Genomic DNA, 17068 nt, shown 5'->3' with positions numbered 1-17068 from the left:
TGGATGATGGAATTAATAGCTTTTTTTTGCAAAGTTTGCAGACGATATGAAAACAAGTGGAGGGGCAGTTAGTTTTGATGAAGTAGAGAGGCTACAGAAGGACTAAGATCAGGAGAATGGGCAAAGAAGTGGCAGATAGAATACAGTGTTGGAAAGTGCATGGTCATGCAGTTTGGTGGAAGAAATGAAAGGGCTGACTATTTTCTAAATGGAGAGAAAATATAGAACAGTGAGGTGCAAAGGGACTTGGGAATGCTTGTGCAGGATTCCATAAAGGTTAATTTGCAAGTTTGGACTGTAGTGAGGAAGGCAAATGTGATGTTAACATTTATTTCAAGAGGACTAGAATATACAAGCAAGGATGTAATGTTGAGACTTTATAAAGCACTGGTGAGGTCTCACCTGGAGTTTTGAGTGCAGTTCTGGGCCCTTTATCTCAGAAAGGATGTGCTGATACTGGAGAGTGTTCAAAAGTAGTTTATGAAAATGATTCTGGTATTGGACGGTTTGTCATATAAGGAGCATTTGGTGGGTCTGAGCCTGTATTCACTGGAATTTAGAAGAATGAGGGGTGACCTCATTGAAACCTATCAAATAGTGAAAGGCCTTGATAGAATGGATATGAAGAGAATGTTTCCTATGATGGGAGAGTCTGAGGATACAGCCACAGAATAGAGAGGCGTCCTTTTAGAATGGAGATGAGGAGGAATTTCTTTAGTTGGAGAGTGGTGAATCTGTAGAATTCTTTACCACAGGCAGCTGTGGAGGCCAAGTCTTGCATATATTTGAGGCAGCGGTTGATAGATACTTGATTAGTCAGGGTGTGAAGGGATATGGGAAGAAGGCAGGAGATTGGGGCTGAGAGGAAAATTGGATCAGCCATGATGAAATGCCGGAGAAGATTTTGTTAGGACAAATGCCTAAATTCTACTCCTATGCCTTATAATTGCATTGTGCTTTGGGAGGACCAGCCAGGGTAGGTCTTACACAGTGATCCATCGGGCACTGAGGAGTGTGGTAGAACAAAGGGATGTGGGAATACAGGTCTATAATTCATTGAGAATGGCAGCCAGGTAGATAGGGTTGTAAAGAAATCTTTTGGCACATTGGCCTTCATAAATCAAAAGGATTGAGTGCTGGAGATGAGATATTATGCTGAAGTTGCAGAAGACATTTGTGAGGTTAAGTGGATTATTGTGTGCAGCTTTGGTCACCCTCCTGCAGCAAAGATGTAAGTAAGGTTGAAAGACTACAGAGAAAATTTACAAGAATGTTGCTGGTTCTGGAGGACCTGAGTTGTAAGGAAAGTTGGCATAGGTTAGGGCTTTATTCTAAGGAATGTAGAAGATTGTGAAGGGACTTGATAAAATTATACAAAATTATCAAGAGTATAGAAAGGGTAAATGTAAGCAGTCTTTTTCCACTGAGTTTGGGAGGGACTACAACCAGAAGTCATGTGTTCAGGGTAAAAGTTGAAAAGTTTAAGAGGAACATGAGGGGAAACTTCTTCATTCAGAGGTTTGTGAGAGTGTGGAATGAGCTGCTAGCACAAGTGGTGAATGCAGGCTCATTTTCAACATTTAAGAGAAATTTGTATAGGTATATGCATGGTAGAGGTATGGAGGGTGCAGGGTGATGGGAGTAGGCACATGTGTCATTCATTATGTTCCAACTCATATCATGGGCGTGGCACTCATAGTCAAAGAACATGATTTTTCTTGGTAAATTTTTCTACTGAGGTGGTTTGCCATTGCTTTCTGCTGCGCAGTGTCTTTACAAGTTTGGTGAACCCAGCCACTGTCAATACTCATCAGAGCTTGTCTGCCTGGAGTCAGTGGTCACAAAAGTACAACTTGTGATACACATCAGCTGCTCGTACAACCATCCGCCACCAATCAGGTTTATTATCACTGGCAAATTTTGTGAAATCTATTGTTTAGTGATAGTAGCATTGTGCAAGGTGTGTACTGCTGCCTTGAAACAACAATTACACTAAATTACAAATAATAAACTGTGTAAAAGAGGAATAGCAAGGTATTGTTACAAGGTTCATGAATGGTTCAGAAATCTAATGGTGGAGGGGAAGAAACTGTTCCTGAAACAAAGATCGTGTGTTCAGGTAGTAACTCAAAGAGGTCGTGTTTCAGATGGTGAGTGTCCTTAATGATAGTTCCCATTGTCTGTTCTAGATGATGGGGAAGGTTGTGTCTGTGATGGAGTTGGCTGTGTCTACAGTCCTCTGCAGATTCTTTCGATCCTACACAATTGACCTTCTATACCAGAGGATGATGTAACCAGGCAGAATGTTCTCCGCTGGTCCTCCGTAGAACTCTGCAGCTGATGTTGTGACTCATCAGCTGTGGGTAATCTTTGCAACTTTCAAATGTCTGTTCCTCGTACCGATGTGGAGAGTGAGAGGTTACAGCCCCATTTGCTTCTTTACAAGGGCTGCTCCTCAAGGTCCAGTCACAATTCAGCCTCAATTCCAGATATTTAGACAGCGAGTGTGGAGGGAGACTAGTCATTTGAGGTTCTCCTCATTTGTTTGCTCCTGGCATGAATTCAAGGTCTTGGCAGGAGGCAGTCCAGGCTTCTGTCCAAGCAGAATGTCTGCCTTGCTACACCGTCCCATCGTTGAAGTGTTCCCACAACCAATAAACTCACTTTCAAGGATTTTTTGTTGCATGTTCTTGATATTTATTGTTTATTATTATTACTGATTCATTTTTGTATTTTCATAGTTTGATGACTTTTGCTTGAATGCCCAAGTTGGTGCGGCCTTTCATTGATTCTATTATGGTTATTATTCTATTATGGATTTATTGAGCATGCTTGCAAGATAGTATATGGTGACATATATATACTTTGATAATAAATTTACTTTGAACTTAATGCATTAAACTTCATAAACCTACTTTATCTTCTATATTTTGAACTGCGCTCCAAAGCTGTAGAATTTAACACCTAAAACAACAAGGGATACAGACTCAGTTGACACTCTTAGATGTCAGCTCAAAACCTATTTATTTAACCTTGCTTTTAACTAACATCTTCTTGTCTTTTATCTTCATGTTTATTTTTACTTAATTTCAATTTTATGTTATATTCATGTTTGCAGTTTACCCCGTTGTAGAGCACTTTGACCTACATTGTGTAAAAGTACTCCTTAGACAAGTAACTATTATTTTTGTTAATAAAGATAGCACAGGGAGACCCAGAATGAAACTCCTCTACACTCTCCTACATAGGCCGAGTGTGGAGGTGGTCCTTTCAGCTTATACTGACGACATGCTGCATGTGATCAGAGACTTCTTTGATAGACGGTGAATGAGCAAGTGCCCGGAGGCCTTTTCGGCCATCTCCTTTATCTGGGGGTCTCCCTGAATCCAGCTGAGGCAGCCTAACCAGCAAACTGCCGGGAGGTAGAAGTCACCACTCAGTGTGGGTGTTGGACGGGACTGCTTATGAGTGCTTTCTCACGGGGGCAAACACTGGCCTAAAGAGTCATGGAGCTTTACTGCATGGAAACAGCTCTACAGCCCAACTTGTCCACTTTAAGTCTGCTTCCTCCCTGAGCTCGTCCTATCCCTCTGATCCTTTTCTATCTGTGTACCTGTCCAAATGGTTTTAAATGTTGTAACTGTACACACCCCTTCTGCTTTCTCTGACAGTCTGTTCCATATATCCATCACTCATGGTGTGAAAAACCTGCCTCTGAATAACGCTCCTTTCACCTTAAACCTCTGCCCTCTAGATTTTTACTCCCCTACCCTGGGGAAAAAGAATGTGATTATTCATCCTGTGTTCTTCGTGACTTATCCATACTATTTCAAAGCAGAATTAGGGCATTAATGTCATGGCTAAATTTGGTTTCCTCTGTCTCCCGTGATCGCCATAGTGCTGCCTTATGTCCTGATGTATTTTATATACCACATCCAGGCTACTACTCAGAGGCTTGTACACAACTTCCGTTCGGTTTTTACCTTTGCAGTTCCTCAACTCTGACCATAAGGATTCTACATCCTCTGATCCTATGTTGTTTCTTACTATTGATTTAAATAGAATTTTAACAGGTCTACCCCCCCCCCCCCGCCCATATTCCTGGCTTTTCAATGAGATGCATATCCTGAGATGTTCTGCTCCCACCTCTGATCCTCTCAGCCATGTTTCCGTGATGCTTACGACATTGTACCCACCAGCTTTGATCTGCACTGTAAACTAATTGATCTTGTGGGCTTTCAAATAGATAAATATCTATAATGTCATCCTTCAGGCTCTTCTTCTCCAGTGGGCTAAAAAAAATCTGGTTGTTTTGTCTTTCATTATAACGCGAGCACTCTGGCCCTGGTAACATCCTAGTAAAAACTACAGCTACGAAGATCCCCGCATCACCTAGTGAAGTTGTGATCCCTGCCTTGGAGGCTGATGTCAGGCTTTCTTTCAAGAGTTTGAACCATCACAAGTAGACAGGCCCTGATAGGGTACATGACAGGATTCTGAAAACTTGTGCCAACCAACTGGCAGGTGTGTTCAAAGACACTTTCAATCTCTCATTGCTACAGTCAGAAGTTCCCACCTGCTTCAAAGGGGCAGTCCAGTCCCAAAAAGAGCAATGTGAACTGCCTTAATGACTATCATCCAGTAGCACTCACTCACATCTGCAGTGCTTTGAAGGGCTGGTTATGGCCAGAATCTATGCCTGCCTCTGCAAGAATCTGGACCCACTGCAATTTGCTTGTTGCCACAACTGGTCTACAGTGGAGATTATCTCATTGGCTCACCAGGTGGTCCTGGATCTTCTGGAAAGTACAAGTACCCTTCTCAGGATGCTGTTTATTGAGTACAGCTCAGCATTTAACCAGCTGCAGCAGGGATCTTCATAGTTGCAGTTCTGATCAAATAGCTCCTGAGCGTGGGCCTCCGTACCTCCCTCTGCAACTCGGATTTCTGCTTCCTCGCCAGAAGACCACTGTCTGTGCGGATTGGAAATTACGTCGTCACCTTGCTGACAGTCAACGCTGGCGCACCTCAGGGATGTGTGCCCAGTCCACTGTTGTGCTCTCTCTACACCCATGACTGTGGCTAGCACAGCTCAAATGCCATCTATAAATTTGCTGATGATACAACCATTGTTGGCAGAATCTCAGATGAGGATGACAGGGCATACAAGAATGAGATTTACCAGCTAGTTGAGTGCAACAACCTTGCACTCGATGTCAGTAAGATGAAAGAACTGATTGTGGAAGGATCAGACAAAGAAACACACATCAGCCCTTAGAGATGAATCTGAAGGGGAAAGGATGAGCAATTTCAAGTTACTGGGTGTCAATATCTCTGAGGATCTAACCTGGTACCAGCATATCAATGCAGTTGTAAAGAAGGCAAGACAGTGGCAAAATTTCATGAGGAGTTTGAGGAAATTTGGTTTGTCACCTAAAACACTCACAAATTTCTGCAGGTGTACTCTGGAGAGCATTCTAACTGGCCGCATCACTGACTGGTATGGGGGTGGGGAGAGCTACTGGTTTCCCCCGCTATCTGAAGGTAGAGTGTTCCTATGAAACGGTTTGTAAGCCAGAATGTCAGAAAGTGAAGAAGCAACTACCATGTATTTATATGGGCAAAATTTGTGAGCATTCGCAGACCCAAAAAATAACCTAACAAATCATGCCAAATAACATATAAAATCTAAAATAACAGTAACATATAGGAAAAGCAGGAATGATATGATAAATACACAGCCTATATAAAGTAGAATTACTGTACATTTCTGTAATCATTGCAGCATTATCCACCGTAGTGAAAATCTCTTTCTTGGCAGAAGCACTAGGCACAAGCGCTCTTGGCAGAAGCACTCACTCCAGTAACCTTTAAGCTATGAAGCTGCCAAATCATACCAATTAACACATAAAAATACACAGCCTATATAAAGTAGAAATAAAGTATGTGCAGTGTAGTTTCACTTACCGGAATCGGGAAGACAGTGAGCACACTGATGATGGTGTGTTAGGTTGAGCCATCGGAGGTTGGGGTGGTGGGAGACTGGGGTGGCATCTTATCATTGTCTGTTTCCATCAGGGCAGGCAGGTCACTACAACTTCTATGTCTGCCTGCCTTGATGTCAAAGGTCGAGGTTCATCGGCTGATGTGGAAGGCTTGAAGAACGACAGTATGCTTGACTGCTTAGCCTCGTGCATTTTTCTTTCATACAGTTCTTTGTAAGCACTCAAAACATCCTGCAAACCTGCCCTAAATCTACGTACCCTTTCAAAATTAAAGTCATACTTTTTGCAATCATTGCAGAGTTGTCAAACGCAGTGAAAATCTCATGCAGTTGCTTCACGTTCAGTTCCTGGACGACTGCAATTTTGGGCCGTTCGCTACTGAGTTCGGTTTCGATTGTTATCCTTTCCTCTCGCAATTACATCTGCTCTTCATCTGTCAGTTCTTAGTCATCGGATGCCAAAACCTCTTCAACATCATCTTCGTCAACTTCCGTGAACCCAGGCTCCTTAGCCAAACTCACTACGTCCTTTCTTCATTCACCACGATCGAAATGCTTAATTATGTCTAGTTTTACTCTAAGTGGAACACTCTTACGAGCTCTTTTGGGCTTTTCTGATACCTTAGAACTCATCTTGCTAATGGATGCACAAAATAAATTGACGTAAAGCATAGATGCTCATAGGAACGTGTTTAAGCAATGGCGGCTAGAATGCAGTTCCGAGGGAGGAGCTTGGCTGCTCGGGGCGCATGCTGCCTTTTTTCGTAACAGTCAAGACACCTTCTGTTAGCGAAAACAGGTAACTAATGTAGGTCTTTGGTAACAGTGAAGTGTCGTAAAGCGAATGTTTTAAAAGTGGAGGACACCTGTACCAGACAGTATCGAAGTAAGCTGCAGGGAGTTGTAAATTTAGTTAGCTCCATTGTGTGCACTAGCCTCCATATTATCCAGAAGATCTTAAAGGAGCAATGCATCCAAAAGTTGGTGTCCATTTTGAAATGTCCCCATTACCTAGGACGGGGGTCGGCAACCCGCGGCTCCGGAGCCACATGTGGCTCTTTTACGTCTGTGCTGCGGCTCCCTGTTGCTTTGGGAAATAATTGGTTGTGGCGACCCTTTTCCTGGCACATCCGAACCGACTCACAATTAGATAGCCTACGGGGGTTTGCGAGCACAGAGCTTTGGAGCCTCTGCGCCATGGGGGGCAGGTTGAGGGAGGCTTAAAAGTGAGGCTGAAGATTCCGAATAAAGTTTTTTCCTTCGACTGCAGTTACCGACTCCGTGTCGTAATTTTAGCGCTGCGTGTAGCACACCGCTACATGGTCAGTATTTAATTAAAATGTATTTTATGTTAGTTTGTTAGTTTTTGAAATGTAAATCTAAATTTGAAGATTATGGTGATCTTGTACAATCTAAATAAGACGTTGTGGCGACCCATTTCCTGACACATCCAAACCGGCTCACAATTAGCCAGCGTTCAGGCTAAGGGAGATAGCCTACGGGGGTTTGTGAGTACGTGTCTTTTGCAGCATCCGCGCCCATGGGGGGCGGGTTGAGGGAGGCTTAAAAGCAAGGCTGTTTAGTTCGAATAAAGCTATCTTTGACTGCAGTTTACTGACTGCGTGTAGCAACCGCTACAACGTGTTTTTATCGCTGGCTGTCCAGAGGGGAGGTGCTGAAACGCTTTGTCGCGTGTCTGGAAGAAGTGAAAACTTTCCTGGGCAGCAAAGGGCTCACCTTTCCTGAGCTGGAACAGCCAGAGTGGCTGGAAAAGCTACACTTCATGGTAGACATGACAGCGCACCTGAACACGCTGAACACAGCTCTTCAGGGGAAAGGACGTACAGCCCTGCACATGTTGGAGGATGTTTTGGCATTCGAGCGCAAGTTGACGTTGCTTGCCAGAGATTTACAGAAAGGCACATTGTCTCACTTCCCCAATTTGAGAGAGTTCAAACAAGGTCACGACATGATAAATTCGGAGTATTTACATTCTGCAATCATCGCAATGCAAACATCGTTTGGGAAACGCTTCTCTGAGTTCAGAGAGGAAAAAAACACATTATCCTTCCCGGTCACTCCCCTAAGCATCGATCCATCCCTACTGAATACGACTGCATTGTCAGGTGTGAGTCAACCTGAACAAGTATGATAAATATTTTAATTGCCTATTATTTTGTATATTCATATGTTTTCATTGTTCAGTGAAATAGTCCTTTTATTTTTCAGGTTTGCTGCTGGCGGCAAATTTAAGTTTGGCGTTTTTCATAAATACAAGAAGGACTCAAATAGACGTTGAGTATTTTACTTAAAAGTAACCTTCAACCCAACGTCTTTTTTTCGGAGTTCAAAATGTTTTTGTTGCATGCAGAAATGTAATTTCGTTTTCTCTGCAGGAGTTCATCAATTTCATAAATGCAAAACATTATAGTTTGTTTATACATAGCATAAAGGCAAAACAAAACGTTGTATGCAGTGTTATTTCATTTTAAATGTCAAACAGGTTTTGCGGCTCCCAGTGTTTTCTTTTCTGTGGGAAACAGGTCCAAGTGGCTCTTTCAGTGGTAAAGGTTGCTGACCCCTGACCTAGGACATGCCCTGTTCTCACTGTACTATGAGGAAGGAGGTACAGAAGCCTAAAGGCACACCTTCAACCATTCAGGAACAGCTGCTTCCCCTCTGCGGTCAGATTTCTGAGTAGACACTGAGTCCATGAACACTACCTCACTATTTATTTGGTTTTTTTTGCACTACTTATTTAGCTTAATCCTTTTTTGTATATATTTCAGGTTTTTTTTCTCTATTATCGTGTATCGCATTGTGCTGCTGCCGCTGAGTTAACTAATTGCACGACATATTCTGGTGATATGAAACCCAATTTTGATTCCAATTTGATAGTACATGCCCTGTAGTTTGTGAGGGAGAAGATGAAATCGGATGTTTAATTTGCAGTTTCAGTTGCTGGTAAGGAAGACAAATGCAACGTTTGCAATCATTTTTTAAGAACCAGAAAATAAAATCAAGCATGCAAAGCTGAGGCTTTGGAAATCACTGGTCAGACCACACTTGCTGTACTGTGAGGAGTTTTGGTCCCCTGATCGAATAAAAGATGTGCTGGCATTGAGAGGGTCCAGAGAAGATTGTGAGAATTATCTTGGGAATTAAAGCATTCTTCCAGGGTGTTACCTCCCATCACCATGGGTCCATTGCTGGTGCAGTTTATCTTCATCTCTTCCATTTTATCTATGTTTGGTCTTTGACCCAGCATGGTGGAGTTAGCGGTCAAGAGTGCTGATCTCTCTTTTATCTGTTGGTTAGATTGAGACAGTAGGGTGATGTTATCTGCGAACCCTCAATCATCAAGTTGCCACATACTCCAGTGGATCCAATTCATTTCTCACTTGTCTGTTTCACAATCCTGCTTATTGCCAACAGGAACAAGAAAGAACACAAACATCCCAGCTTCAGCCCAGTGTGGACATTGAAGCTTTCTGCCAGTTTTCCTACATGTATGACTTTGCATGACATGTAGGAGTTCCTAAAAATATTGACAAATTTCTGCAGTATTCCAGTTTCATTGGTTTCCATTGGTGTTTCTGTCTAAGTAGCGAAGGTTTTGTCAAAGTTAATATCGAGAGAAGTATTCCATTCAATTGGAATCATTATTCTTAAGGGAGCCATCTGGTCTGTACAGGAGTGATCTTTCCTGAAGCCTGCTTGCTGGACCCTTAATATTGTGCTAACAGCTTGCTGAAGGTGTAGCAGAAAAATTCTTTTTAGTACCTTCCTGACCACCAACATTAAGGATATACCTCTGTAGTTTTCATTGTTTCTTACGTCATCTTTCTTTGGACGCTTGATTATGTTAACACGTGGAGGAGAGGTCGAGACCAAAATTAGATGATGTGGACATTGTTGGTCCACCCTCGAGAAACTGCCTCAGAATGGAGGATGATGGAGATGGGAGGTCGTTGATGGCCTCTGCTCCACCTGAAGCTAAGGGTCCAAGTAGATTGAAGGGTTAATGTTTGATGGCTCTGGGCCTAGACGTTTTGAGAATGATGTGTGGGTGCGAGGTGGTGGAATCTCATTGAAGCCTATTGAATATTGAAAGACCCAGATAGATGGACAAGGAAAGAATGTTCCGGATGGCAGGGAGACTATTTGACCAGAGGGCACAGCTCCAGAACACAATGATATCCCTTCAGAACTGAAATACCCCCCCTATACCATTTCTCCCATTATCCTCTGTCCTCTCCTATGAGATTCCTTCTTCGCCTGCCCTTTTCCTTTCCCCACCCACCTGACTTCATCTATCATCTTCAGGCTATTTCTCCATCCCCTCCCCCAACCTTTTTATTCACACATGTTTCTCCTTCATTTCCAAGATGAAGAGTGGCTCAAAATGTTCACTTTTTATAAAAACATAGAAAACCTACAGCACAATACAGGCCCTTCGGCCCAAAAAATTGTGCCGAAAATATCCCTACCTTAGAAATTACTAGGCTTACCTATAGCCCTCTATTTTACTGAGCTCCATGTGCCTATCTAAAAGTCTCTTAAAAGACCCTATCGTATCCGCCTCCACCACTGTTGCTGACAGCCCATTCCACACACTCACCACTCTCTGAGTAAAAAACTTACCCCTGACATCTCCTCTGTACCTACTCCCCAGCAGCTTAAACCTGTGTCCTCTTGTGGCAACCATTTCAGCCCTGGGAAAAGGCCTCTGACTATCCACATGATCAATACCTCTCATCATCTTGTACACCTCTATCAGGTCACCTCTCGTCATCCTTCGCTCCAAGGGGAAAAGGCCGAGTTCACTCAACCTATTCTCATAAGGCATGCTCCCCAATCCAGGCAACATCCTTGTAAGTCTCCTGTGCACCCTTTCTACGGGTTCCAAATCCTTCCAGTAGTGAGGCGACCAAAACTAAGCACAGTACTCCAAGTAGGGTTTAACCAGGGTCCTATATAGCTGCAACATTGCCTCTCAGCTCCTAAATTCAATTCCATGATTGGTGAAGGCCAATACACCATACGACTTCTTAACCACAGAGTCAAGCTGCGCAGCTGCTTTGAGCATCATATGGACTTGGACCCCAAGATCCCTCTGATCCTCCACAATGCCAAGAGTCTTACCATTAATACTATATTCTACCATCATATTTGACCTACTAAAATGAACCACTTTACACTTATCTGGGTTGAACTCCATCTGTCGCTTCTCAGCCCAGTTTTGCATCCTATCAATGTCCATCGACTTACCAACCGCTGAGGTAAGACTCCTTGGTCTATAATTTCTTGGGCTATCTCTACTCCCTTTCTTGAATAAAAGAACAACATCCGCAACCCTCCAATCCTCTGGAACCTTTCCCGTCCCCATTGATGATGCAAAGATCATCGCCGGAGGCTCAGCAATCTTCTCCCTCGCCTCCCACAGTAGCCTGGGGTACATTTTGTCTGGACCCATCAACTTATCCAACTTGATGCTTTCCAAAAGCTCCAGCAAATCCTCTTTCTTAATATCTACATGCTCAAGCTTTTCAGTCTGCTGCAAGTGTTCACTACAATCACCAAGATCCTTTTCCATCGTGAATACTGAAGCAAAGTATTAAGTACCTCTGCTATTTCCTCCGGTTCCATATACACTTCCCACTGTCACGCTTGATAGGTCCGATTCTTTCACATCTGATCCTCTTACTCTTTACATACTTGGAGAATGCCTTGGGGTTTTCCTTAATTCTGCCTGCCAAGGCCTTCTCATGGCCCCTTCTGGTTCTCCTAATTTCCTTCTTAAGCTCCTTCCTAGTAGCCTTATAATCTTCTAGATCTCTAACATTACCTAGCTCTCTGAACCTTTTGTAAGCTTTTCTTTTCTTCTTGACTAGATTTATTACAGCCTTTGTACACCACGGTTCCTGTACCCTAACATAACTTCCTGTCTCATTGGAACATACCTATACAGAGCTAAACAAATATCCCCTGAATATTTGCCACATTTCTTCCGTACTTTTCCCTGAGAACATCTGTTTCCAATTTAAGCCTTCAATTTCCTGCCTGATAGCCTCAAAATTCCCCTTACTCCAATTAAATGGTTTTCTAACTTGTATGTTCCTATCTCTCTCCAATGCTATTGTAAAGAAGACAGAATTATGATCACTATCTCCAAAATGCTCTCCCACTGAGAGATCTGACACCTGACCAGGTTCATTTCCCATTATTCATTTCTGTCGAGGCTGCCTGACTTGCTGAGTTCCTCTAACATTTTGTGTGTTGCAAAGTAACATGACCACAAACTCCTCGGATGGGTTTTCCATCAGAAACCTGTGAGCAGATACTGGCAGACAGAAAGAGCAGAGTACTACTTGAATCACGATTCAGTTCTGCAGACGAGAAACTACAGAACGCTAATACAGTACCAAACATACTGCAAGTTACCAAAAGTCCGCAAAGAGGTGATTATTTGAACATAAAGCTGAAAGCTCAAGGAGAAGCTCAATAAAAAGGAACAGATTTAGACACTAATCCAACAACGTCCCTGTTGGATTCACAGTTGTCAGGGTCAGCTGAAAGGAACCTGTCGACCTCTGCAGAAGGACAGTGTGGACAAGCTCCATTCTGTATATGACCTGTGCACTGGGAGTGGGTGAAGGGACACTGTAGACAGTGGTTCCTGCATTCCCTCATTGTGTTCACTCTCTCTAAACTTCATAACCACCCTTTCTCCGGACTGGATCCCATTTGCCATGTCTGTGTCCCACTGTCATGACCATCGATATCTGGCTGCAGGCTGCAGCTTCCTTCCTTCGGGGCAGGTGTAGAGAGTATTCACTCTGTTCCCCCCCCACCACCACTGTGTGCTGGGACACTCTCAGAGTCAGATGCTAGCTGAAGGGCCGATGGCCTGCTCCTGTAACTGTGACCCTCCCGGTTCTTTCACACTCCAGTCACTGAGTTCACCTGCTGACTGTCTCCTCTTCTCTCCTCAGCTGGGACTGGTGCTTCCCCTACATCTGTGAACGGAGCTCAGGGAGGCTCGGTCTCCTTACCTGCTGAGATCCCGGCTGGACCAGACATTGCTGAGGTTGTGTGGAGACTGTTATCACCCAGAAAGAAGCTAGTGACATATTCAGACAAGAACATTGACTATTACGGACCTGAGGAATACAAGCAAAGGATAACTTTTCATCCCGGGGACTTCAGCCTGGAAATCCGTGATCTACAGAAACAGGATGCTGGTGATTATGAGCTGACCGTTACAGCACGTTCAGGAGCACAGACTCAGAGAGTAAAGCGACTGCAGGTTGATGGTGAGTAAGACCTTACGGAGGGGCCCGGGTTTCATCAGTTTCTGAAACACCCCCAATCAATGGGTGAGAGCAGGTCCTGCATTTTCCCTCTTTACTGAACCCCACAGACTGCCAATGTCCAGAGCTGGGCTCACGGTCCCAATGCAGTGTGGCTGAGTCAGTGTGAGGCTGGAGGACACACTCACTACATCCTGCAGACTGGACACAGAGCTGAAGCATCAAACTGTCAATGGGGAGCCTTTTGCCTCCGAGGCTGGAGGGATTGAGCAGATTGGGAAGGGGGAACGGGAGATAGGCTGATCTGGTGGGAGGGACTGATGCCTGGATCCCACTGTATTCCCAGGTCAAAGGCCTGGTCTGTCATGTTCAGGGATCCCACTGTATTCCCAGGTCAAAGGCCTGGTCTGTCATGTTCAGGGATCCCATTTTGCCAAGACACTGCTTGTTAATTACCTAGCCTCAGATCTGAGCTCAGCAAGCTGTTTATTCCTCAGCCTTCATGCTGTGCTGTGCTGAGTGAGACCCTGTGTATTCATTACACTGAATATAGTGTCCCAGTGAGTGACACAGTACATGGACACAACAGCACACTCACACACGGCAATATGGCTCCTGACTCACTCTAACAGTAATATAACATTCACAATAATCTCACTCAGCAACGTCCGGCTGAGAAATCCCCTCCAACCCAGGTTTAACGGGTTCCCATTGGAGTGAGGAGAACGTCAGAACGTGGGGAATGGAACATCATGGAACAGATCCTCAGCTCGTGATGTGCTGCCAAACTCATTGCTAATGGAACCCAGTTAAGCTAATCCCTTCTGACTGTTCGTGCTCCATATACCTTTATTTTCGATAAATTCATGTGTGTATGTGACAGCCCCTCAAAAATCTCCCTGGCCTTTGCCTCTTCCACCACTCCCGGCAGCCCATTTCAGTCACCCACCACTCTCTGTGTAAAGAAAAACTTGTCCCGCATATCTCCTTTGAATTTACACCTGTCACTGTAAATGCACAATCTCTGGTATTAGACACATTTTATTTGATTTTTTTAATTTTATCGAGATACAGCAGGAATAAACCTTTGAGGGCTTTGAGCTGTGCTGCCCAGCGATCCCCCAGTTTAATCCCAGCCCAATCACAGGACAATTTATAACGACCAATTAACTATCAACCAGAACGTCTTTGGACTGTGAGAGGAAACCAGAGCATGAAGAGGAATCCCATGTGGTCACGGGGAGAATGTACAAACTCCTTACGGGCAGCGGGAATTCAATCTGGTTCACTGGCACTGTAAAGCGTTGTGCTAACCACTACGCTATCATGCCATCCCTGGCTGTCTACTTCATCTGTGTCCTTAAAAATGTTATAAACTCGTATCAGGTTTACTGTCAAACTCCGACACTCAGAGGAAACAACCCAAATGTGTCCAAACTTTTCTTCCCACACATGCTCTGTAATCCGGGCATCCTGATGGTAAATGTCTGTTCCCTCTGCAAAGCTTCCACGTTCTTCCTTTAACGGGTTAGCTGGAAATGAATGCAGTACTCCAAATGCAGCCTAATCAGAGTTTTTAAAGATGGAGCAAAACTTACTGACTTTTGAACGCAGTGTCTTGACTGATAAGGACAAACATGTAAAGTCCCTTCTTTACCACCCAAGCAACATGCAGTCATATGTCCCCACCATGTCTGCATCTGATCCATGTCCAATTGCATCTACTGGCACTCCTGTTCACCATCCACAACACCGGTAATCTTTGTCTCATTTACAAACATGCTAACCCTCCCATCTGTATTCTGTCCAACGATCAGTTTGAGGGCTTTTGCCCCCCTGCAGCATGCTCCCCACTCATTGAAACCAGGGTTGGTCTGACCTCGATCTCAATGGGGAACTTTGTGTGTCCGTGGCCAGAGGAGATGATCAGATGGGGAAGGGGAGAACAGGAGATGGGCCGAAGGAGTAGGAGGGACTGGTGGATGGCTGAACAGTCTATACCAGTGGGTCAGTTACACAGGACTTTCTGTAACCCCAGTTCAAAGGCCTGGTCTGTCATGTTCAGCGATCTCTGTTGTCCTGTTTCCCAGGACACTGCTTCTTTATTCCCCAGACTGAGGTCTGAGCTCAGCACAGTGTTTATTCCTCAGCCTTCATGCTGTGCTGTGCTGAGTGAGACCCTGTGTATTCATTACACTGAATATAGTGTCCCAGTGAGTGACACAGTACACGGACACAACAGCACACTCACACACGGCAATATGGCTCCTGACTCACTCCAACAGTAATATAACATTCACAATAATCTCACACAGCAATGTCCGGCTGAGAAATCCCCTCCACCCCAGGTTTAACGGGTTCCCATTGGAGGGAGGAGAACGTCAGAACGTGGGGAATGGCACATCATGAGAACAGATCCTCAGCTCATGATGTGCTGCCAAATTCTTTGCTAATAGAACCCAGTTAAGCTAATCCCTTCTGACTGTTCGTGCTCCATATGCCTTTATTTTCGACAAATTCATGTGTGTATGTGACAGCCCCTCAAAAATCTCCCTGGCCTTTGCCTCTTCCACCACTCCCAGCAGCCCATTTCAGTCACCCACCACTCTCTGTCTAAAGAAAATCTTGTCCCGCATATCTCCTTTTAATTTACACCTGTCACTGTAAATGCACATTCTCTGGTATTAGACACATTTTATTTGATTTTTTTAATTTTATCGAGATACAGCAGGAATAACCCTTTCAGGGCCTTTGAGCTGTGCTGCCCAGCGATCCCCCAGTTTAATCCCAGCCCAATCACAGGACAATTTATAATGACCAATTAACCTATCAATCAGAATGTCAATGGACTGTGAGAGGAAACCAGAGCACGAAGAGGAATCCCATGTGGTCACGGGGAGAATGTACGAATTCCTTATGGGCAGCAGGAATTCAATCTGGTTCACTGGCACTGTAAAGCGTTGTGCTAACCACTACGCTATCATGCCATCCCTGGGAAAAATACTGGCTGTCTACTTCATCTGTGTCCTTAAAAATGTCAAAAGCTTGTATCACCTCCAACACTAAGAGGAAACTACCCAAATTTGTCCAAATTTTTCTTCCCACACATGCCCTGCAATCCAGGCACCTAATGGTAAATGTCTGTTCCCTCTGCAAAGCCTCCATGTTCTTCCTTTAACGGGGTGGCTGGAAATGATTGCAATACTCCAGATGCAGCCCTTTCAGAGTTTTTAAAGATGCAACATAACTTCCTGCGTTTTGAACTCAGTGTTTCGACTGAAGAGGGCAAGAATGTAAAGTTCCTTCTTTACCACCTGATCAACATGCAGCCACATTTCCCCACCCATGTCTGCATCTGATCCATGTCCAATTTCATCTATTGGCTCTCCTCTTCACTATCCACAACACCAGCAATCCTTATCTCATCTACAAACATGCTAACCCTCACATCTGTATTTCTGTCCCAGGATCAGTTTGAGGGCTTCTGCCCCCCCGAAGCCTACTTCCCAGTCAGTAAAACTAGGGTTGGTCTGACCTTGATCTCAGCTCCACCTTCCTGCCTGTTCCCCCCCCCCCCAACTCCTTTCCAGATCAAAACTCTATCTCAGCCTTGCATACACTGACTCAGCCTCCTCAGCTCTCTGGGGGAGAAAATTCCATAGATTCCTGACCCTTGGAGATGTTCATCTCCATTTGAAGTTATAGTTCCTAATTCAGAAACTGTGACCTTGTTCGAAATACTACACTCACC

The 17068-nt window shown here is 44.2% G+C and overlaps 1 protein-coding gene across 1 annotated transcript in view; it reads left to right on the top strand.

The window, feature by feature from the left end:
* The window catches only part of LOC132380939 (T-lymphocyte surface antigen Ly-9-like), a 59369-nt gene that overhangs the window by 21740 nt on the left and 20561 nt on the right, over positions 1-17068 (top strand). The window contains exon 2 of the mRNA XM_059949919.1: positions 13000-13320. Coding sequence (XP_059805902.1) covers positions 13000-13320 — 321 coding nt within the window. The remainder of the gene's footprint in view (positions 1-12999; positions 13321-17068) is intronic.

Source organism: Hypanus sabinus, chromosome 25 (assembly GCF_030144855.1).
Source record: "Hypanus sabinus isolate sHypSab1 chromosome 25, sHypSab1.hap1, whole genome shotgun sequence".
NCBI classification, from domain to species: domain Eukaryota; kingdom Metazoa; phylum Chordata; class Chondrichthyes; order Myliobatiformes; family Dasyatidae; genus Hypanus; species Hypanus sabinus.
Note: the sequence above shows the minus strand (reverse complement) of the source record. Positions and strands in the feature narration are given on the sequence as shown.